Consider the following 21,862-nt stretch of genomic DNA (forward strand, 5'->3'; position numbering starts at 1 on the left):
TTTCTTGACAGCGAATGTTTGCTGAAGACGATGGCACCCAGCTTGCCCAAGCGCCCATGCAGGGGTAAAGCGGTGCCCAGCTTTTGTCCTCCAGATAGGTGGTGGTTGCTGGCGGTGCTGGTGGTCCTTGACTCGGAACGGTGAGCAAGCTCCCGAGTCCTCCATCCATCACTCCACGCTTCCCCGCGCCACCACTTCACGACCCACCACTCACCTCTGAAGTCTCGTCGTCGCACCGCCCCCAATGCGCCCCCCGAACGCCAAACCTACTCTAAGGCTTCTGTCCAGCAATCGAAGGTGCAAAGGGAGCGGAACAGCTGGCGGAACAGCTGGCGAAACAGCCTAGGCGTATCTTCTCCTGTTCTGTTCACCACTCAGAGGGCGCTGTCATCGCGATTACTTTCAAACTAGTGCCTTTAGCCATGTACAACACACTTCAAACCAGGCAAACCATGCGCCCTGTCTTGATGCCTAGCAACTTATCTCCAAAGATTGCGCCCCATCTGCTGGGGCTCTCATGTGTCAGGATTCTCCAATGGAATGGGCTGCTCCACCACCCCTCCTTCTAGTCCTGCTCGGTTGACAGAAGCTCTCCCCTCTCGATCGGGATCTAGGCTGCTCAATCAGCAGTCTTCTGTTCCGCGGCAACCAGAGCTGTCAGGCCCCGAATGCAAGTGCGGGAGCACAAAAACAAACTCAACCCTGGCTCCTTTATGTGCGGCCTCCAGATGAAGCTACGACGAAGACTGTCAGGCAACGTGATTCGTTTCCCAAAGTCTCACATTTGACCTTCGTCTCGTTTGCTGCATCGCTCTTCTGGCCCCCAAAAGTCGAATCTGCGGGCTGGCACACTAGCATTCACATCGCCCGCTTAGTTCGCATGGATTCATCCGAGCTTTTGTCTGTGCGGTCCTCGGATTACAGTTTAAGTACGAGGTGAATTCGGGAGCATTGCGAAACGGCAGTGATCTGCCACCTGCATGGCGTAATTGCTTTTTCTTTCCAGGGCGCGTCGTTTTGGCGACTTGATCTTATCCACTTCGGTAGCCAGAGTTAGACGCCCATGCTTAGGAGAGTGGTGGCTGTCCAGCTGTCCCGCTGTCCCTTCCCAAGCGACACGATCCACCGGTGAATAGTGCAGGGGTCCATGCAGCCCAGTGCTGGGTCGTGCAGCCTGCTTCCCATTGGTGGCTCTATGCGGCTCTGCGAGACCCCCCATCACCATAAAGTAGACTAAAGTATGGGAGCTCGAGATGGGGACACCAGTCCAAACTCGTGGGCAGTGCAACTCAACATCAAGTTTCTTGCTCTGCTGCTGCCTTGAAGCATTGCACATTCGATCGATGCTCCGCCCCTTTTGTCCTACTATTCTCCCATCTAGTCCCAGCCCGTGGGCTACTTGTATCCGGCCACTACGACAGCAGAGGACCGCCCTAAATTTCTTCTCACCTTGAGCTAATCCGACCTTGAGGTTGACGTACACTTCCGAGCTCACAACGGATCGATGCGATTCTGACTTTGTTGTCCATCAAGCACGCCATCTCACTTCAATTGACCCTCAATCAAGCAAAACGGCAAGCTTAGTTGCTTGAAACATATCTCGGCTGTTTCGAATATACTGGTTCGTACTACCATTGCAGATTAGCCATGGCACACCAATTCGGAGACCTACCGCAAATACCTCAGAGTATGGACGGCACACGCTTCACCATCTGGGGAGCGGACCACAGTAACTACATGCAACCGTACAAGCAACAGGCAATCAGCTTCGGTACGAAAGAAGACATTTATTTAGATAACTTCGACAATGGGATAGTAAGCATGCAACCAATGCAGCGGTTCATGCTCGATCAGTGTCCCCTTACTCCGGGACTACTCAATGCAAATATTCCTCTACAGGGCCACCATGATCGACATTACGAGCAACAATGGCCTTCGGCGGACTACTTTCGAGACGTTTCGCCAGACCAGACTTCTGCGTCAGGCAATTCCAGTCAAACTACTCAGAACGAACTTCGCTCGCCACACACGTACCATCCTATTCCGTACGGCAGCCCTACTGAATACTCTCAGTCTGCGCTACCTTACCCATCAACTGAACGTTTCCACGATGCATCATACATGTCTGAGATGGCTGCACTTGGTGGTAGCATCAGTCTGCGGGAGCTTGAGTACGAACACCCCGAGCCGGAGCCAGTCATTGAAGAGACGGATCACGTCGACTTGAAACAAGAAGCTGTTTGCGGCCATGACCATAAGACTGTAAAGATGGAGACGACTTCTAGCTACAAGTATGCCGACTCGGGCATCGGCAACTCAGTGCGAGATGCTGAGTCCGTCCAACCAATCGACCTTTACGAAGAGCCCGCGTCGGATTCAGACTACAGTCCCCCATCTAGCCGTTCAGGCAAGCGGAGACGATCTTCCGCTTCGAACGGGTGCTCAGGCCGGGCCCAAAAGCGTCGTGGTCTTGGTCGTCCGAAGGAGTCACACGTCACAAGCCCCCCAAGTTCAACCAGGCTGCCCAAGAGGCCCCGTGGGGCTTCGAACGTTTCTAGGGTGGCCATTGAAGCAAACGCCCAACCAGACGATCGACGGCCATTTCCTTGCCCACTCGCCGCTTATGGATGTATGTCCAATTTCTCCTCGAAGAATGAATGGAAGAGACACGTCAGCACCCAACACGTCAAACTCGGCTACTGGCGCTGTGATCTTTGTCCACCAACGACCGACCCGAGCGATGAGCAGACATTTTACTACAACGACTTCAATCGCAAAGACCTCTTCACACAGCACCTTCGCCGTATGCACGCGGCTCCCAAAGACCACTCTTCTCGCAATCAGAAAGAGTATCCTGTCAACGAGGAAAACCTCCCGGGGCATCAAACACGCTGCTTCCTCTCACTCCGAACACCGCCACAACAGTCAATTTGTCTCTTCTGCAATGTGACGTTCGATGGACCAACATCTTGGGAAGAGAGGATGGAGCACGTTGGACGTCATCTCGAGAAGGATCGCAAGAAGGGTCTTGATATGTTTGACTTCGCTGCTTGGAATATGGATCAGGGGCTTGAGCGATATCTTCTTGATGAAGGTCTCATTGTGAGGGAGAAGGGTGAGTGGAAGATTGGTAATGGGAAGCCGAGGAGGCATACTGCTGTTGGGAGCGACAATGAGTCGGAAGAAGAGTGAAGACGTCCGCTGTTGAATGCAGTTCACTGGCATACTACTATGCAGTAAGAAAGGTGTGAGATGAGGGTAAGATGACGATACGCCACGAATTTCCTTGGGCCTGATACCCTTTCTGAGTCTACCATAGCATGTGTTTTTTAGCTCTTCTGTATTGGGATGGGGCTCACTCTACATGGCAAAATTTCGGATAGTCAAGTCATACTTTCAGTTTCGTGTCCAGCAATCTGCGACTCTTCCACCTGCATATTGATTATACCAATTCCCATTTCCGATTTTTGTCATACTACTATATCAACAGAGCCTCAGACCAAAACAGTCATATCCGCCCAAGTATATTGTCACAGCATGTCGTTGCCGGCATTAGGCATCAACGGTCACAGCCACAAGCCACACCTCTTTCCAAGATGTCTCAGCCCCCACACAAGCTCTTGCACTATGCCTACTCAACTATGTAGTCCTCCAAAAGCGGCCCCTCGAAACGAGTCGCAGCACCCACAACATCGGGCTCATTGGGTAGATTGGGCCTTGGATATCCAATCGTACTATGAAACCACATGTAGGATAGACCCATTCTGCATAGATTCTATCGTGTACAGCCACAAGGCGAAGCGCATGGCTGGTTCATAGACAAACTTGCAATAGTGAAACAAGCTAAGCGAAATCGCCCGGAAGAAGCCTAGAAGGGAAAGTTCACCGGATGCAGTGAGATCGTTTTTCCAATGCGCGGGATGTTGTGGTCAAGACGTGGTAGCGGGATGCAGGAGGGCGGAGGGATTGTCCAAGTGGGGCGATTGGCCCGCTAGTACTGAAACGAGGTTAGACATATGAACGCGCCCGGGCGGGATCTCGGGAGCTACCTAGGTACTAGGAAAGAGGAGGACTCGGTGAATGTTCATGATCCTTGCAGGTACGGACATTCCTCCATCATGGTGCATTCATGCATCTGTGAGATTTTCAAATGTTGAATATGGCCAATTGAGCGAGGAGTCACGGTTTGTCGGATATCGCGTTGCAAACCACTACCCTTTCCCTGATCGAAACCCCGCTCTATGATTGACAAAGTCTTCTAGCAATCGCACTATCATCTCAACTAGTCCAACGATGGATGAACCACCTTTTGACACGGGCATGACACGTTGCTGATTTGCCTTCTTTCTGCCTGAGGCTCGCACGCATCAGGCAAAAGTGAGGCTGAGACATTTTAGGCTACATGCAGTTACGAGATGCAGGGTCCTCTGGCTCTGCAGGACGGCTGCGCCGCACCACTACTTAACATTCGCGCTGTTGATCATCCGAATGGTTGATGACGCAACGTAATCCAACGCCTCGAAGCGGAAACGCGCAGACTCTTGTGCATTTGTTGCTTGCGTCTTGTCGAGTGGAGGACGAAGCCTTCAGGGGCACCTGGAACAAAGTCCTGGTGGGGAGAGGGCAAAACGCTGCCTTGGGGTTGCTTACCTTGGTCTAGATGTCATATAGTTCCGGTACTCAGTGGTCTCAAGGGATGGTGTAGACGTTTGCCGTCTAGTATGGCGATAGGCCCCTAAAATTACTTCATGTGGTCAAAGGCTTTGGAGCGAGGACCCGTCCCCAGTGCAGCATCATTCCCTCATCGGGTCTGACAGTGTCAAAGACTAGCGATAGCTCAACTAGGGCGTAGGTGTTTTGGAAAACCTCTGAAAGTGTCAAAGAGTATCTGGCCCAATTCAGTGATACCTGTATTTCAGTCTCGTTTTGTATGTTGCATACGTGGAAAAAATCATAGCAACACTACAGCACCATACCCGGATGGCATGGTATTTCTCTAAGGATTTTTAGAATGGCATTCTTGATCGGCAGGTATTACTCGAAATGCCAGTCCTATAGCCCGGTGCACATTATCGGGTGTTGATGATGAAGTAATTCATGTTCTCGACGTTGGAACGCTAGTTTGCATCTATTAGGATAGAGACTGCAAATGGAATATCATCATGTACAGAATGATGTTGCTATGATATTAGGAAATAGAAATATAGTATTAGAGTGTTAGACTATGAAATTAGCTTTACCTGAGTTGCAGAGCGATATTGTAGTTCTCTCTTTGCGACTTCTGTACAGATTTCTTGCGAATGGATGCCTCTAGAATAGTCATGTTTTTGGTTCCAACGGCATTCTAGCCTATAAATTCTTCTTGAAACTATGACACCATGGCTTCCAAGTCTCCAAACTCTCTTTATGTCGACGCTAAAACCCTACTCTGCAGCGAGCATATTTCCACGACCGCAGTCACACTACTCACTTCCTGCCGACTCGCCTGCAAATTCTCTTTCACAAACTCTTCTGTGGCTGCCTCAGCTTCGATCGCCGTTCTACTCCAAACAGCGACGTCTTTTGTTCCTGCAGGGAGGAGATGGCTTTCGCCAGAGAGACGTAACAGACCCTCCTCGATTTCTCGATCTGCGGATGCAACCTGGGCTTGGAGGTAGACGGACTGCTGGAGGAGAGAGCGCTCAGTGTTTGCTGTTTGAGCGAGGTGGGGAAGGTATGGTAGAATATTGTTGATGGGCATAGAAGGTTTGAATATTTCGCGTGACTGATCCGGACTATGAGAACCATCTTTGCGATTGTTGCAATTGTCTGCCGGCACTGATAGTGGTTGTTGGAGACTTTCAAAGGTTCCTATGAGACTTGCCCGAGAAGATGTGTATTGATTGTACGAATCTTGAATCCGAACTTCCGCTGAGGCAAGATCCGTAGGTGCAGCATTACTCACGGTACGTTTGATTGGCGAAGCATCCTCAAGGAAGATGGAGTCTTCCTCCATCTTCGCTAGTTCGCCCTGGACCCACTCCACGATCTCGTCTCTCGCGCGTTCGAGCGCATATATCTGGTTTTGTGGAACTGGTGCTCCTCCAGACGCGCTCCGAGCATTCTTCCTATGGGCCTGCGCATGTTCCATTTTTGCTCTTGCTTCTAAAACCTCCTGTTTCAATCTGAAGATCCAAGTCTGGTCATCATGAGCCGGAGAGAGATGCTCCAGCCGTTCTGCGGGGAGATCTGGTTGCTCGCCTATTGTATATCTGACTAGAGCCTTCGGATCTAGAGACGCATTGGAAGGCTTTGCACTCAGCAACTTGTTCAGGGACTCTTGGATGACTTGTAACTCCCCATATTGATGACGTAGTCGGATAAGGGAAACATAGTCTCGAATGACCTCATTGTCATATTCAGATTGAGTTTTGGTGGGATTCTCATCCATGTGTCGATTGCGTAGTTCTTCGAGCGAAGCCTGGAGCTCGCGATGTCTCGTTTGTGACTGATTCCTTACCCGAAAAGCGTGCAGATATGCAAGTCTGGCACCTTTCAGGCCAGGAGGGTTTGTAGTGACAGCAGTCAGGCTTTGCGGGCATTGGTGGTTTAGATGCTGGTTCTGGGTTGCGGCATTGACGGGCCTGAGGCTCGAGGTCAGGTACTTGGAGAGCGACCGGCGGATTCTCAATGTATCTTCGCGGGAGTTGATGTACGATGCTAGTGCTCGATCGACCTCGGATATTGGGCATGTTGTTTGGGCTGGCATAGTATGTGGAGAGAGTCTGTGACACCCCGCAGTGGGTCGTGCTGGAGGCTCCTGAAAGACCACGGTGTTGTAAGGTAACCTGTGATGTTGAAAATCACTGTGATGGGCTTTCTAGACCTTGAGACGGTTGAATAACATCGTTGTGGAGGCGGAAGTCGATTTCAGTTGTTATGGTGTTGTCTAGGTGGTGGGTCCATTAACACCCACTAGCTTGCAGCCTTGGCGCATATCACGAAGTCACGTGATGAAATGGCAGCTGGCCCAGAGTAGGCCAGGGAAGCATGCTGCTAAACACTACATACACAGCCACAATTTGACGACTCTGTGACGCATGGTGCCCGCAATTGATGAACTAGGCTCATTTAGCGTGATGACGAATAGACGTCGGACATGCTTGGTAGAACAGTGCTGTATCTGAAACCATAGTCACACACAAGTGTTGAATAATGAATAGGTGTCTTGGCAATATTTTGAGATGTCTGTACTCGGAAACGAATGAGTACTAAATTTCTTTGTGTTGTTTCACGGAGGCGTAGCGCGATTCGCACGATTCCAAAAACTTTACCGCCTGTCCGTTAGGCCTCGTCAGGCAGTCTAGCATAGCGACGCTCCGTTTCATAGTCTAGATAGGTATCATGCATGTGAAGAGTGGTATTTCTATTCGTGTTACATTGGCGGCGCCGACAGTATCCTAGATACTGGGTCGATAATTGCCAGATAAAGTATCCATCGAAAAAAAAAAAAAAGTATGTCTGTACTTTCAGGGGCTGGTTGTGCATCAGTGTTCGCGATGAAGGTTCAGTAGGAAGCTAGGTATATCGAGTCCCCCTTTTTTTTTAAGATGGATCAGACACGGTGAGAGACCTGGCGGGTAGTGTTGTATGTGTAGCCTGAGGATGGACCTCATGGAAGATGATCTACAAAAAGCCACCCGCGGCCCCGGACTATACTCCGAGAGAGAGAGCCCGAGGATGGAATGCGCATTACTGCAGGGCCGGGGAGCTCAATGCGTCCTTCTCGAGAGGGGCTCTGTGACATGGTCCAGAGTACGACGAGTTGAAGAGGAATGAGGTGGTCGTCTCCACGCTGACATGTCTGTGATGCACGGTGAGTGACGCGACTTGGACAGCGCATCGCTTGTCTCGCACCAATCGAAGCTGAGAAGAGGCGGGCCTAGCATGTGCTGCTCTCGAATGCCGGGCGCAATGTGCTGGCGAGCAGGGGAGTGATACGAAAACAGAGGGGAGTGCGGGCTGCAGGTGCACCAGGGGATACTTGGGAGAGCCAGCTGCTAGCAATAAGGTTGTCTTGGCGGGGCAGGGGTCGGCGAGTTATTGGACCTCCAGTGCATGTTATTTCGCTTCAGTCCCAAAAGGAACCCTGCCTGAGGGCGTCTGCCTCAACGCACTTCTCCTTTTTACCTAGCCATTGTTGAAGGCCTGCCTCTGAAGCCCTCAGCGCTGCACTGCTCGACTACACCACCACTTGTGCAGTCGTTCGTACTTGTTTCCCTGCGTCAACGCGCTATTGCCTCCGCGCGCCCTCACCACCACGTCGCATCCCCGTCCCCTCGTACATTCTGCCGGGTAACGAATGCAGTCGGGCACATCCTAGGCCTCCCCGCGTCTCTTCAGCATGCCCTTCTTCAAGAATGTCTTCAAGTCGAAAGATGGGTCGCGTTCGGCCTCCAAGGCAGGAAAGTACGGCGACGAGCAGCCTGTCGCACCGCCCAAGCCTCGCTGGGAAGACGCATGGTCGCGCAAAGATGTCGCGCCAGAAGAGATACAAGAACTGGTACACGTCTGCACGCAAGAGATGAAGTCACGAGGTACGTCTTCTGCACCACTTGCCTTCTGTGCGCCGCCGTTGCTAACGCGCAGCAGCCCTGGATATGCCCTTTATGCTCCTCCCCTTCCGCCCTACGTCCGACACCAGCGCCTCCCGCAACTTTGTGCGCAACTTCTTCAAGGCCGCCTATGACGGTACACGGCAATACAGCGCCGAGGGTCTAGCCCAAGAACTACGTCTTACTGAGCCATTGGTAGGGCTAATCGCCCCCAACTCTACACAGCGCAGAAACGCTAACGAACACAGACACTATGCAGTATCATGAAATGGTGCTGGAGCAGACTTCCAGGCGGCGTCGTAACGTGGGACGCGTACGAACTCTTCCGCATCGGAGAGTCTGGTCAGTCAACAGCGTCATACATACCCTCGAAGCGTGCTAATGTGTGGTGCAGATTCCAACTTCGCTCGACATGCTTTCGACACTTTTATCCCTATCAGCGTCGAGTCAGATGCTCGCAAACACATCATTTTCGATTTCTTCGATCTACTGTCTGCCGTAGCAGCAAGAGGAAAAAGCAATGGCATGGGTGGCAGGAAACTCTCCCGTTTAGCGGGATGGTGGGCATTCGAGTTCGCCGAAGATGGAAAAGGCTTCGACGGGGGCTATCGCACGTGGGAGAAGTAAGCATATGCGCTGTAACGTGGTGCAAAGCCCATAACTGACTGCATGACAGGGCTGCCGATGCAGCGAGCCATCTCTTCTTTGCCTACCTACGATCGTTATCTCCGGACCTAAACACGATTGGCGGCATTTCTACCCTTCCTCGGTCTCTGCTAGCGCTACTGTCCCAAACGGAATACCCTCCGCAGACGCCGACTTTGATGCAGACGCGCACAACCAAGGTGGTTATGATTGTAGATTCTGTCTCACCCACACCGTTCTCGTTGTTGCGCCGCGCAAAGCATTTTGAATATCGAGATGACGATGCAGCGCTACAGCAATTCTCCGCATACGAGGATACTGTGAAAGCATTGACGGACGAATGTCGTAGAGTACTCGAATGCATAGCAACCACCAACCAATCGGTTGTGGCACAAGAAGCCAGGACACCAGATCCATCCTGGTCCAGGTTCGAGGACTTTGGTTTCTCTGGAATTCTCGATAGCTCTGCAAGTAGCACCAATGGGACATCGCTTGCTGGCAGTCCGCGGGAGTTTTCCAACTTTCGATCTGGAGCGCGTTCGAAGAATACCGACTTTGGCCGCCCTACTACCCCTTCGTGGGCGGACTTTCTCTCCTCTGGATTCGCCGACGAGGGTAACACTACCTCGCCAACAACCCTGCTACTACCAACGCAAAAGCTCCCTCCACTCGGTGAGACAGCTCGCGTACACAGCTCTCAGTCGCATGTGCGGAATGGTCTAGTTGACGAGGATCTTGAGCCGGGTGAGCTTGCAAGCATCACCCAGTTCGACCTTGACGAGACGTTCTGGTGGGTGTGGATGATCAGTCTAGCCAGCGAGGAAACCACGGATCGCAAGGCTGCTTTTGGCAGATGTACATTGATCGAAACCCGGATACCTGGCGCAAAATGGCTTGTGATGGAAGAACAGGTCAAGGGCGCTTCTCCTGGGCCGGAAGAAGGCGCATACATTGCAGAGAAGAAGTCCAAATTCAGCTTTACAAGGCGCGGTCGACTAGGGCGCCGGAAGTCGACCGGGAAGAAGCCGACTCCTCCATCAAAGGAGCCCTACAATCGCACCACTTCAAACACGCCTATGAGTAAAACTAGCTTTGGTCCAGATCAGCACGCGAGGATCCAGGCCGCAGCCGCAAAACTGGCGCAAAACGAGAGGGATCAGAAGGAGGCGGATCAATTCGCGCAGCGTCGGGGGCGTGTCGACGATACGACTTCTATCAAAACGAACAGCGTGCTGACGTTGCAACCACACCTACTGAGCGAGGCTGGCCCAGCCATGAAGTGGGACAAGAGGTTCGGTGAAGCTGCAATGGATAAAGATGCGCTCCGCGCGCAATATCTCGGAGATGTGAGCGCTGGTAAAGGGTCGAGAGATAATCTATTGGCTACTGCTAATGGTCGCGCGTCACCTCTACCTCCGGAGGTAACAAATCGCGACCTACCAGCACTGCCAGCATCCGAGATGCATGCACCTAGTACGAAGAGAGGAGATTCACGCTCTCCTGCTCGTGTTGCGACCAACACCACACCGCCTGCAGAAGCTTCATCTGCAACGCGAGTGCCTTGGCCCAACGACTCTCCCCCACATAGCTCACTTGGTGAAGAGAAACCTTTCGCTACGCCACTTCCTGAGGACAAATCCCTTCTTTCGACAGAGACTGGCGTCCAGCATCCTGCGTTGAGGAAGGCTGTGCCCGAGCGAAGGCCTGTCGTTGCTCCTCAAACCACCAATCACGCCACGGAAGAGCCGACTCGGGCGCCCGAGAAGAAGTCACCGCCAAATAAGCTCAAGAAGAAAGAAGGCGGAGGGTTCAGGAAACTTTTCGGCAGGAAGAAGACCGAGGCCCCCACGCCCGCACCTGCACCTGTGGAGACAGTACATCCTTCGGAACCCGAGGGTGACTCTTATTTCCAAGCGTCGGATGCGGTCCGTAGTACGTCTCGATTTGAGAATCACGAAGCCCCAGTACGAGAGCCATCACCAGCATACAGTGTCGAGAAGCCCGAGTCTCTCAGAGCGCCCGAGCCAAGGTTTGAGCACAGTCCTGCCAATTCTTCTCCTGTCTATCAGGATTCCCGCGGGCCTACCCCCCCTATTGGACCCGGCAGTGCTGCGACGCAACAAGAAATCGACCAAGCATTCTCGCGGTTTGATCAAGGTCCAATGGAAGATATGCCAGCATTCGTTCCAGATGATAGCGACGACGAGGCACCCGTCGTTTCTCGTCGACAAATGCCACAGTATGTAGAGCAGCCAGGCCCTGTTACGCCGATACAGCGAGTTGCGCAACATAGAGACGATATATCTGAGGAGTCTATCGACCTTACCAAGCAAGCATCGCCTTCGCAGGATCGGTGGGCTCAAATCAGGAAAAATGCAGCAGATCGCGCGGCGAGGCTTAGCGAAGAGCAATCCCGTCGTAGCCGGAGCCAAAGTCAGAGCCAACGTACAGATGAAGGGGAGACGAGCGGCGAAGAGACGATTGAGAGCCGCGTTGCTCGTATCAAGGCTCGCGTTGCTGAACTGACGGGCAATGTCGAGGGGCAGCCGTCCAGAGACAGTGCTGGAAGGCATTACTAGTTTGTTCAAAGGCTAGTTTCCGTCCCTGAACTTGTGAGGAGGCTGGGCTGACCATGAGATAGTTTCTTTTCATCATCACATACACCGTCTGCTTTCTAAGAGGATAAAGAGCCCTGATACCCTTTCGACTTTTGCGTTGTGTACTTGTTTTGACACGTAATACCCCCGTCGGCATTTCATGTTCCCGACCGACAACAACCTTCCGAGTCTGTTATATAATTCGATTTCTGCACGTTGTCAGGGTAATTGAGAGGATGTACATTATATTAGTGCCCTGAGAAGCGTTTCTGGCCGTGACCCGAGAATTGGTCTTGGGAAGCTGGCTTTAATCTATAGTTTTGGCGAAAGTGGAGGAGAATTGCTGTCTAATATGAAATTGGTCTACATATAGCGTCATGGGCTCTATTCGAAGCACGGCGTTTTGCGTGATGTGGGCATGTGAGTTGTAGGCAACGTAGCTGCTGTTCGTTGGGGCCATGTTGAACTATTATTGTACGTATCATGAACGCATCCCATAGTGGTGACGCCGGTCTGCGTTCTACAGATAGTAACAGGCAAGGCACACAAGGCGCTTTGCGTTCATCTGAGACGATCCTCTCATTTCCCGTTGCGGGCTATCAATTGTCTGACATGTAGAGGTATGGTATTTGTCAAGCTGTGGTCTGAATCCATGTGCGGCATGGAACGAGATGTCTAAGAATAACGTGTACGTGCATGGATGAGGGAGGGGGTATTGGTGTTAGACTGAGCATGGCGTGTAGTCGGTGTTGAAGAAGATGATGTTCACGGAGGTGGTGAACTAAGAATAACAACCGAGCCAGCGAGAGTTGTGTGTGCCTGCGTCGAGAGAGACGCGTTCCTGAGAGAAATGTTGCTGGGCCTGGCTAAGGAGATTGGCCAGTGGTTGAAGGTGGTGAGCAACATGTGTGTGGGGAAGTGTGCAGCAGTAGCTAAGAATAAGAAGAAGCGAAACATGTACCTGCATTTGCTAGATGAAATAGACGCAACGGCCCGCACCCTTGCCGTTGGACAGGTCACGTTGTAAGGGGGATTGTGGTGCTGCTGGGTGATGGGAAGATCTGTCAGGCTTCAATTAGAAACACTAGGCTTTTATCAAGGGGAGATTACTATCAGGGAACCTGGTACGAGTAACATGGCGCGTTAGCGAGGTGAGGGTTGTCTAGGAATGTTTACCCGTCCCTGGCGGGGAAATGTACGCATGAGGAAGCGAAGCATGTCTATGAAGGTGAAGAGGAGATACGAAGCCGGCGGTTAGGCGGGTGAGATTATAGAAAATGATAGACGAGCTGGAGCCTAACTGTGCAAAAGCCTAGAGGTCTGGCAGGTTATCGAGGCGAGGATGAACTGCTGCGTCATCTCAGCGCGCCTGTGGATTGGCAGCATGCGTTGCTAAAAATATCGCGACTCGGACATGGTTGACGATGGCGCTAGGGACGAGGTGCTGCCAGCCCTATTCCGACTACAACGTTGGGCCGATGGACAAGAGGTTGTAGGTGTGTCTGTAGGTGTGTCTGTATGTATGCCTGTATGTGTCTGTGTCTGTAGTTGTGTCTGTAGCCGTGGGGCCAGTCAAGGTGCCAGAGACAACAAAGGAGGGAGATCAATCTACGTCGCAAGCAAGAATAGCGACCACCCCCCGTCTGGATGCAGCAGAGCCGGTAAGAGGAGCTTGCTCATCCGAGGGTTTCCTGCAGTGAGCAGACGGAATCCACGCTGAATGCGAAGATGCATGCCATCTAGCCGGTAGAATAGCTTTGAACGGCGTCGATATTCCCTACTCACACACACTCCATGTTCGTCGTAGGCCCTGCGATGCCTGCCTACCCCGGCTCTAATATGTCCTTAAAATAACTCAGCTGGGCACGCTACCGTCGAGTAAATTAGCCCAGACAGGCTAGAGGGTTCAACTCTTGATTGCACACCCAATGACAGCGGACACAGCGGGCGTGACACGGCCTCTCAAACACACCAAATAGCCCAAACGGAGCCTATTAGCGAACTTAGCGACCCGGCCGTGGCCCAGGCGCTGCAGACAGGCAGCGTTCTATTATTAGGGGGCGCCCGCCCGCTCCATCATGGCTGGCTTCCCTTTGCACATCACTTTCCAGAGCCTCAAGAGTCGTCTGCGAGTGCTGTCTCGGGCCTCCATGTCCCCCACCAGAGACATATAGCCCTTCGAGTCGCGGTCCCATCTTCGTCCAGTCCATCCACGCCGACTTTCGCCGCCTGTTGCTGGCTGGCCTTCTGAAACCCTCCACGTCTTCTCGTCGTCAACGCCGCCGCCGCCGCCGCCGCGCAAGCTAGTACCAACTTCTTTTGTTCCTCATCCCTCATTGACGCTCGATGCGCTTTGACGTCTGCCTATAGACATTCACCATGGGCCGCAGAAAGATCGAGATCAAGGCCATCAAGGACGACCGGAACCGCTCAGTGTAAGCTTGCCCTCTCTTTTCGCCGCAACAAGCCCGGCGCGACGAGTTGAACTCACCCGTGCATAGGACCTTTCTGAAGCGCAAAGGCGGCCTGTTCAAGAAGGCGCATGAGCTCTCCGTGCTCTGCTCCGTCGACGTCGCCGTCATCATCTTTGGCCACAACAAGAAGCTCTACGAGTTTTCATCGGGCGACATCAACGAGACGATTGGCCGCTATCAATACGTATGCATGCCCCCACCAACCCAGAGAGAGCGAGGAAGAGAGAGAGAGAGAGAGAGAGAGAGAGAGAGAGAGAGAGAGAGACAGTGGTTCTCAATGAGTAATGCGCTGACAGGTCTCACAGTATGGCGGAGCCCACGAACACAAGGGTCCCGAGGACTTCATGGGCAAGAAGGACGGCGACGACGAGGACGATGACGACGAAGAGGGCGCGCCTCCACGGGATTCGCACACCCCGCCAGAGCACGCCATGATGCAGCATCACATGCAGCATTCGCAATTCCAGCACATCAGGAACACTGCGCCGTCCATGTCCCCACCGATAGGCAATGGCGTTCCCTTCCAGCAGCGAGGCCCCTCACCCCAGCCTGGACATCATCTGTCGCGTCCAAACTCACGAGCCCACATTCGCCGACCAAGCTCAAATCTCGCTCCTCCTCAGCCATATCCCTCGCAAGCTCCGCCGCCGCCCAACAGCTATGCATACATGCCGAACCCGCCCTTCTATAACCCCCAGGTTCCCCAACACATGGCGCCCAAGCCTCAGCCCACTCCACCAGCTCCGCAGTTCCAGCACTCATACCCCATGCCACAACACCCACAGGTGCAGCAGTTTATCCAACAGGAACAGCAGCGGAGGCAGTCGATGCCCCCCACGATCCAGCAGCAGCAGCAACAGCAGCAGCAACAGCAGCAACAACAACAACAACACCAACATCAGCAACAGCATCAGCAACAACAGCAGCAACCGCCACCACCACCGCCACCACCTCAAGGATCTCAGCCGCAACAAGAGCGTCCTCCGCAACCCACAATCACAGTCCCATCTCCACCTCAGCAGAACGACTTCCAAAGCCCCCCTCTCCCCCAGCCAAAGCCTCTACATGCGTCCGCCAAACACAGCATCTTCACCCCGATCGATGACAGCCAGTCGATGCTCGCAGCGCATTGGGGCAGCAGCAATGTAAACCCGCCGCGGAGTGAAGTTCCCTTCATCAAGCAAGAAAATCGTGCGCAGTCCATTGACGTTGCTGCCATGTCACGGCTTCAACCGAATAGACTTTCTCCGCCCCAACCACAGCCTTCACAGATGCCCAGCCAGCCGCCGCCCCAGCGGACGCAGTCCACGTCCTCGATGCCTACCATCCCTCCCCCTTCACGGACAAACAGTCTGCGAATGGGCGAGAATAAGCCGAGACTAAGGGTGCAGATTCCCAGCGAACACTCAGACGCTGGAAGTGCCACTGCCGACTCGTCTCCCAAGGATTCTGGTACAACAGGTGCCACACCCGGGCGCAGCACGGATGCATCACATTCTTCCGGCGTTGTTCTACCTCCGCCTTCACCGAGCGCAAACTCGCTTCTCAGTGCCGGTGCAACTGGTCCACCCAATCCTTTCGCGCGTCCTCCACCGCCTTCGAACAACGGCTCGTACGGTAGCCGCAACGATATGGAAACCCCCATCTCGGCCCTGCCTAGTCGTTTTGTGGAGAATGGCCTTTTGCCTTCGCCTTCGAGCTTCTACCCCGAATGGGGTTTTGGTCGCGACTCGAATATGCTACCAAGTCCGTTGACGTTTCAGACCCCAGTAGCACCGAGTGGACCTAGCTTTGCTCGCGATGATTCTTCGGATCGCAAGCGGAAGACGTCCGATGGAGGCTCCGATGCTGGCAGTCAAAAGCGCATCAAGACTTGAGCAGCCCCACCTTGTTAGTAGCACAGGCTGCTGCCTGTTTTTCATCTGGTTCTTGGGCATGGCTTTTTAACAAAAGTGCCGTCATGTTGTTGTACTAGTACATTTCCCTTTCTAGTGAGATTTCATCATCGGGCAGGCAGGCCATGGCATTTCAAACACCTTGTCGACATTTCCATAGCTCGTACATGCTTGGTGCTGGGGCGTTGCTGGATACCCACGATTGTCTGTTTCCTTTTCTTTTACAATTTGACGATAGTATTGGCCTTCTTTGGGCTGCAAACACGGCCTTGTCATGGCATGGCATGATGGGGATGAGGATCAAGGCTTGTTCTTCCTTGTACATATTGAATGACAACTTGGATAATGGCGCAGAAACCACATTCCGATGTCCGGGCCGTTGGTCTGCCGCTAATGTGATGCTGTGGTCCAAGTCTGAGCTGTGCATCCACGGCTTGTGTGTTGACCGGCGTCATAAGGCGAAGCTAGCCAGCCAGCCCCGCTACGCCTGTACCCTACGCTCGCGGGGGACTGTCAGCCGCAGACGGGCTGTGACTTACTTGGGCATACCCTTTGGTGGAGCCGCTACCTACAAACCATCACTACCCGCCCACGCTCGCGCACTGAATCCCTCCACTGGACGCGCTACCTCTCTAGTCACACTCATATATCAGCATCAGCCTTGGACCTGGTGTTTGCTACTCCCCATCCTCGCAACCACCCCCCGACCCCACCATGGCGTATAACAAGGGTTTCAATCCAGACAGACTGCCCATGCATGCAGAGCCTGAGCAGGTGCGTGATTCCACATGGTAGAGGAGAACAATCGGTTGACTCTAGGCAGGCTGCTCAAGCAATGGCGCAAAGCCAACCCCCGCCAGGCTCAAGGCCTCCTCGCACCAGCTCAGCGCGCCCGGAATACAACAAGCCCACGCCATCTGTACCTAGCCAGCGATACGATCCTCGCCCAGACGAACGTTATGGCGGCGGGGGTGGGCGCGGCGGCGGGGGAGGCTATGAGAGCCGTCCCCCACCAGGCGCATTTCAGGACTCACGATATGACGGCCGCGCGAGCAGTGATCGCTACGACACCAGGCATGACCCTCGCTATGGAGTTGGATCGCCTCCACCAGCGAATTATGGTCAGGGACCGCCGCCGCAAGGTTATCATGGACGACCGCCGATTGCGCAACAGGCGCGGCCGCCGCCCACGCCTGCGCCGCCAAGAGATGCGAATGATCGGGAAGCGCTATGGAGACTGTTTGGCGCCGTGGACAAAGACAGTACGTGATTATTGATTGCTAGCTAGCTAGCTGTGTGGAAACTGGGCGTCGCTGATGAACGGTTTTAGACAACGGCAGTCTCACCGAAGCCGAACTGCGAACCGCCCTTGTAAACGGCGACTGGTCCCCCTTTGACCCGCACACTGTCCGCATGATGATTCGAATGTTCGACACTGACCGCTCGGGTTCCGTCAACTTTGATGAGTTCTGGTACGTCTTCCCCCCCTTTCCCGACCTCCAAACTAATCTCATTACCACAGTGGCCTTTGGGGGTTCCTCTCCGCCTGGCGCGGCCTTTTCGACCGCTTTGACGCCGACCACTCCGGTAGCATCTCCTTCGCCGAGTTCAACGAAGCGCTCGTTGCCTTTGGATACCGCTTGAGTCAGCAGTTTGTGTCACTGTTGTATACAACCTATGACCGCGGTGGGCAGAACGGGCTGAGTTTTGATTTATTTGTTCAGGCTTGCATTAGTCTGAAGAGGATGACGGACGTATTTAAGAAGTACGATGAGGACCGGGATGGCTACATTACGTTGAGTTTGTAAGTTTGCTCCCTGTTTGACGGAGTCATGGGAGTGGCATACTAACGTTTGTGTGACAGCGAGGAGTTCCTCACAGGTGCGCAAGCTTTATTCCTATTCAACTCGATCTCCGCCCAGACTGATACCGGCTTCTATTAGAAATCATCCGCCAGCGATGAGCAAAATAAGGCTGTTTGATCTCCAAGAAGAGAAAACACGTAACCCACATCTGGATTCCCAGAGTCCTTGAGGTAAACGGTAGAACTCTAGGAAACCGCCTGTCTGCATGAACTGCTCATGTCGAGTTTGGCGAGTATGATTGCGCACACGGTCAAAAAAACGCCATATAGAACTTGACGTATATGAAGGCGTAGGCTTGGTCACTATGGACTACGCCACGGAGATGATTTAGATACCCGTTTTAAAAACTTTTACATCCTGCTTCATCCATTCGTTCAATCGGTTACAAGAGTAAATCATGCCAGAGCGTAGTTCAATACACGCATGCTTTGTGATGCTCCCGTGCTAGGGTATCAAGATGACTGCACGTAAAATGAAAAAACAGAACAAATTCCCATTATACGTGGCAACCTATAGCGCTATAGTTGAACTGACTAGTTTCAGCCGCATGCTTTGTACTTTGCTAGGAGAGGGCTGGTTTGCTCGACCTAGTAACGATGACGTATATTGTACGAAGCACTTGATATCTAGGCCAAATCCTCACGACTTGGCAAGAAGCAGAACAGCAACAACAACAGCCAAAATGTCTGCAAACAAAAAGAAAAATGATGACAAACCTGCCGTCCCTGACCATGAAGTGCGCCAAGAATCATCAAAAAATGCAAACTGTGCCCTGCAAGCGCAGCGAAAGGCACAGGAGTTGAAAGATGCAGCCGCCGGCGCTGGCGACCCAGAGGAGCGCCAAAAACTAATGGAACGCGCCATCAACGCACAAATCGAGGCCGAGTCTTTTGGGAAAACAGCAAAGTACCTCCGCTCCGGCACATTCCAAGGTCTGGCAGTCGGCACAGGCCTCGGCGTTGCACCGGGAGCCACGCTGGGAGCCGTGACCGGAACGTTAGTCGGTGGAATCACGTCGACAATAACGGGCGGGCTAGGTGGTGGAGTGGGAGCTCTGACCGGGGCGCTTCACGGACCGTTTTGGGACTTGGGGAAAATGGCGGGGAGGGGAGTGCAGAAGGTGACGGGGAACTTTCCTGGATGGGTGGCTAGCGAGGAGCAGAAGAAGGCGTTTGAGAAGATGATAGGGCAGGCTCAAGAGGAGGATATGCCTGATGAGAGTGAACTGGAGAAATTGCGAAAAGATGGCGGTGGTGGTGGTGAGAAAGAGGATGATGAGGGCTGGATCAACAGCGCGAAAGAGGCTATGCCGGCAAAGTGGAGTACAGACAGCAAGTCATCTACGCAAGACGCAGGAGAAGGCAAAGCAGAAAGTCAAAGTCGCAAGAAGCCGCGCAAATTGAATCAGCCCCCAAAAGAAGACTCAGCGAACAACACGGAACCTAGAAACCGCAAGACACCACGCAAATTGGAGGTCAAGGCCAATAGCAGTAATACAGGCTCCTCGAAGCCGACCAGTACCAAGGGGAAACCACGTAAACTTGAAAACAGGTCAGATGGCAGCAGCAGCAGCAACAACAACAACAACAACAACAACAACAATAGCAATACAACCCCAATGAGGTCGTCGACTCGTACGAAAGCACAGCCACGCAAACTCGAGCAAAGGTCCTCTTGACGTAGTCGGCATTGCTTCAAGTTCACTCCTAGGTCGAATCCCGCGGGGACAAAAACATGGCATTCATTTACTTATTTCACATACATTTTATTTGTCTGGCTACTCAAGCACGGTGTGTATAAGAAGACAACAAGTGTACACGGTTACAATTTAATCTGAGTATTCATTCACAAATTCCCAATCTGAAAACTATGGTATAACAGTGCATAGCCATCCTGCTATGCGACGCGCATTCTGATCTGTGGGGTATAAAACGAGGAAAATCCAAGGAAAGACATTGAAAATCGTAAAACTTGCCACCTACTCTCTCCCGCTCTCGCGACTCAACGACGTAGGAGTGAACCTCATTCTTGGAGCTCACTTGCACCCTTCTGGCAGTACGTGTTCTCGCGAGCAATCTAGCCATGCTTTGTGTAGCTCTGAGGCGTCTTACGTCTCCGTCCAATGCAGAACTCAACAATCCATACTAGGAGCGCAACCAGCATAACGCCCGTGGCCGCCCAAGTGAGCGCGAGGAACTTGGCTCCCCACCTAGCCTCGACCCCAACATCGTTGCCGTACTTGTTAATGATATCAGAGCCCTTGACGATGACAGCCGTGACGAGCGCGCTAGCAAGTCCAATAGCAAGAAAGGCCAGAGTAGCGACGAGGAAATTAAGACACGCGGATAGTCGCCCAGAGGCGAGGATGGCGAAAACGGCAGCGAGGAGCGCGACGAAGATCAGGCATATGGCGATGACGTATAGGACGAACATGGCCGCCATCAAAGCGTTGAGGGCCTTGATGCCGTTCTGTATGTCCTCGGGCCACTTGAGGTCTTGCAACGTCACTCTTGTGCCCGTTGTCTTGTTCAGGGCATCTTCCAGTATGCGAGTCGGGTCGAACTTGTACATTGCCTTGCTCTGGTTGCAGCCCGTGGCATTCTTTGAAATGTCGCTGTCGCTGACGGTCGCGTTTGCCTTCTCCGCGGGTGTGTATTGCCCGTAGCAGTAGTTCAGCATGTGTGCCGAATACCAGTCCTCAATGCCCAGGCGCTCAGCTACTTCCCCGATGCGGTCGTTGATCTCTTCGGAGATTTGGTTGGGGATCTTGTCTAATAAATTCGTAATTGGATTGGTGCTGGTGCGGCTCTCGTTGAGGAGCGTTTCGCCGATGGCAGAGGTGTTGAGCTAGTCTGTTGTTAGTATATGTGATGTAGTAGAGAGGACTTGAGCGCGTACGGTAATGAGGTGGTAGTTCTCCATGAAGCCCTTCTTATGGCCTGCGAAGAGGCAGAGGAAGGAGAGGATTAAAGCCACGGCGCAGCATAGTACTGGGATGAGCGCCGTAGGACGCATGGCGACTATTGCACTGGTGGTGGGCGATGAGTTTAGGAGCGATCGAGGGTTATGTGTTTATTTAGTCAAAGAGCAAACAATGGAATAAGCAAAGATGGAGCAAGACGGGGAAGAAGCGATAGACGAGTGGTATAAAGAGACAGAGTGTCGGAACAAAGGGCATTTAATGACTTATACAACTCATGCCGACACGCAAACCTGGAATGCTACGCGGTCCATCCAGAGTTCACGTCACACCAGCCGCCAGGGGGACCAAGGATCAGTGCAGGTTTGTGACTTGTTTATTTGCATGACTACACGCCCAGCCTCACGATCAACCGCCGAATTTTCCGGTTCAGGCAGACAAACACACCGACCACGAAGTTTGACGTGGAGCCGGCCCTTTGTTGTCACGGCCCTTGTACTATGACGTCAAAGGAACAGGGGCATATGGGTCGAAGCGAGGGCGCCTGGTGCAGGGACCCGAGTTCTTTGCAGGGGCGCAGGATCAGATGAGTGGATAAGAAGGTGTAATTTTGGAAACCTGGCTACGAGAGGAGCATGGTTGGAATAGGAAAGGTGACGGTTACGACAAGATGGTAGACCAAAAACGTGCGGTATTACGCGGCTACGCCACGTGCATGGTGAGTGGGTGGGGCTGCACTGCCACGGTGGATACGAAGCAGTGTGGGGACGCAAACGAAGCAGAATGGGAGTAACCATGGACTTTGGGATGTGGAACGATTCTTCCCGATATCTATCTATTGTAGAAGTCTATCATCGCCTATTTCGCCCTTT

General features: G+C 52.9%; 8 protein-coding genes across 8 annotated transcripts; 6 read left to right on the forward strand and 2 right to left on the reverse strand.

Moving 5' to 3' along the window:
• Positions 1–1,647: 1,647 nt before the first annotated feature.
• K460DRAFT_378008 (uncharacterized protein) lies at positions 1,648–3,192 on the forward strand (the record flags this gene model as incomplete). The annotated part of the gene is made up of 1 exon (XM_040935034.1): positions 1,648–3,192. The coding sequence occupies one exon, from the start codon at positions 1,648–1,650 to the stop codon at positions 3,190–3,192; it is 1,545 nt and encodes a 514-aa protein (XP_040785242.1).
• A 1,954-nt stretch (positions 3,193–5,146) lies between these two features.
• Positions 5,147–6,913, reverse strand: K460DRAFT_367637 (uncharacterized protein). Its single transcript, XM_040933609.1, has one exon. It carries the CDS (start codon positions 6,746–6,748, stop codon positions 5,405–5,407), a length of 1,344 nt encoding a protein of 447 aa, XP_040785243.1. The 5' UTR covers positions 6,749–6,913; the 3' UTR covers positions 5,147–5,404.
• Positions 6,914–8,383: 1,470 nt separating this feature from the next.
• K460DRAFT_356509 (uncharacterized protein) lies at positions 8,384–11,818 on the forward strand (the record flags this gene model as incomplete). Its single annotated transcript, XM_040931967.1, has 5 exons — positions 8,384–8,576; positions 8,632–8,789; positions 8,843–8,936; positions 8,989–9,217; positions 9,271–11,818. 5 exons carry the CDS (start codon positions 8,384–8,386, stop codon positions 11,816–11,818), a joined length of 3,222 nt encoding a protein of 1,073 aa, XP_040785244.1.
• A 2,397-nt stretch (positions 11,819–14,215) lies between these two features.
• K460DRAFT_407077 (uncharacterized protein) lies at positions 14,216–16,187 on the forward strand (the record flags this gene model as incomplete). Its single annotated transcript, XM_040937029.1, has 3 exons — positions 14,216–14,271; positions 14,338–14,494; positions 14,616–16,187. The coding sequence occupies 3 exons, from the start codon at positions 14,216–14,218 to the stop codon at positions 16,185–16,187; spliced, it is 1,785 nt and encodes a 594-aa protein (XP_040785245.1).
• On the forward strand, positions 16,013–17,136 carry K460DRAFT_133080 (uncharacterized protein). The gene is made up of 2 exons (XM_040926692.1): positions 16,013–16,979; positions 17,029–17,136. The coding sequence occupies exon 1, from the start codon at positions 16,331–16,333 to the stop codon at positions 16,928–16,930; it is 600 nt and encodes a 199-aa protein (XP_040785246.1). The 5' UTR covers positions 16,013–16,330; the 3' UTR covers positions 16,931–16,979; positions 17,029–17,136.
• Positions 16,920–18,148, forward strand: K460DRAFT_407078 (EF-hand; the record flags this gene model as incomplete). The annotated part of the gene is made up of 5 exons (XM_040937030.1): positions 16,920–16,979; positions 17,029–17,467; positions 17,536–17,677; positions 17,728–18,009; positions 18,070–18,148. 5 exons carry the CDS (start codon positions 16,920–16,922, stop codon positions 18,146–18,148), a joined length of 1,002 nt encoding a protein of 333 aa, XP_040785247.1.
• A 579-nt stretch (positions 18,149–18,727) lies between these two features.
• K460DRAFT_367645 (uncharacterized protein) lies at positions 18,728–19,932 on the forward strand. Its single transcript, XM_040933610.1, has one exon. The coding sequence runs from the start codon at positions 18,753–18,755 to the stop codon at positions 19,746–19,748; it is 996 nt and encodes a 331-aa protein (XP_040785248.1). The 5' UTR covers positions 18,728–18,752; the 3' UTR covers positions 19,749–19,932.
• Positions 19,933–20,146: 214 nt separating this feature from the next.
• On the reverse strand, positions 20,147–21,085 carry K460DRAFT_407080 (integral membrane protein-like protein; the record flags this gene model as incomplete). Its single annotated transcript, XM_040937031.1, has 2 exons — positions 20,147–20,917; positions 20,969–21,085. 2 exons carry the CDS (start codon positions 21,083–21,085, stop codon positions 20,147–20,149), a joined length of 888 nt encoding a protein of 295 aa, XP_040785249.1.
• Between the last annotated feature and the right edge of the window lie 777 nt (positions 21,086–21,862).

This window comes from Cucurbitaria berberidis (genome assembly GCF_010015615.1).
Source record: "Cucurbitaria berberidis CBS 394.84 unplaced genomic scaffold K460scaffold_4, whole genome shotgun sequence".
Taxonomy (NCBI): Eukaryota; Fungi; Ascomycota; class Dothideomycetes; order Pleosporales; family Cucurbitariaceae; genus Cucurbitaria; species Cucurbitaria berberidis.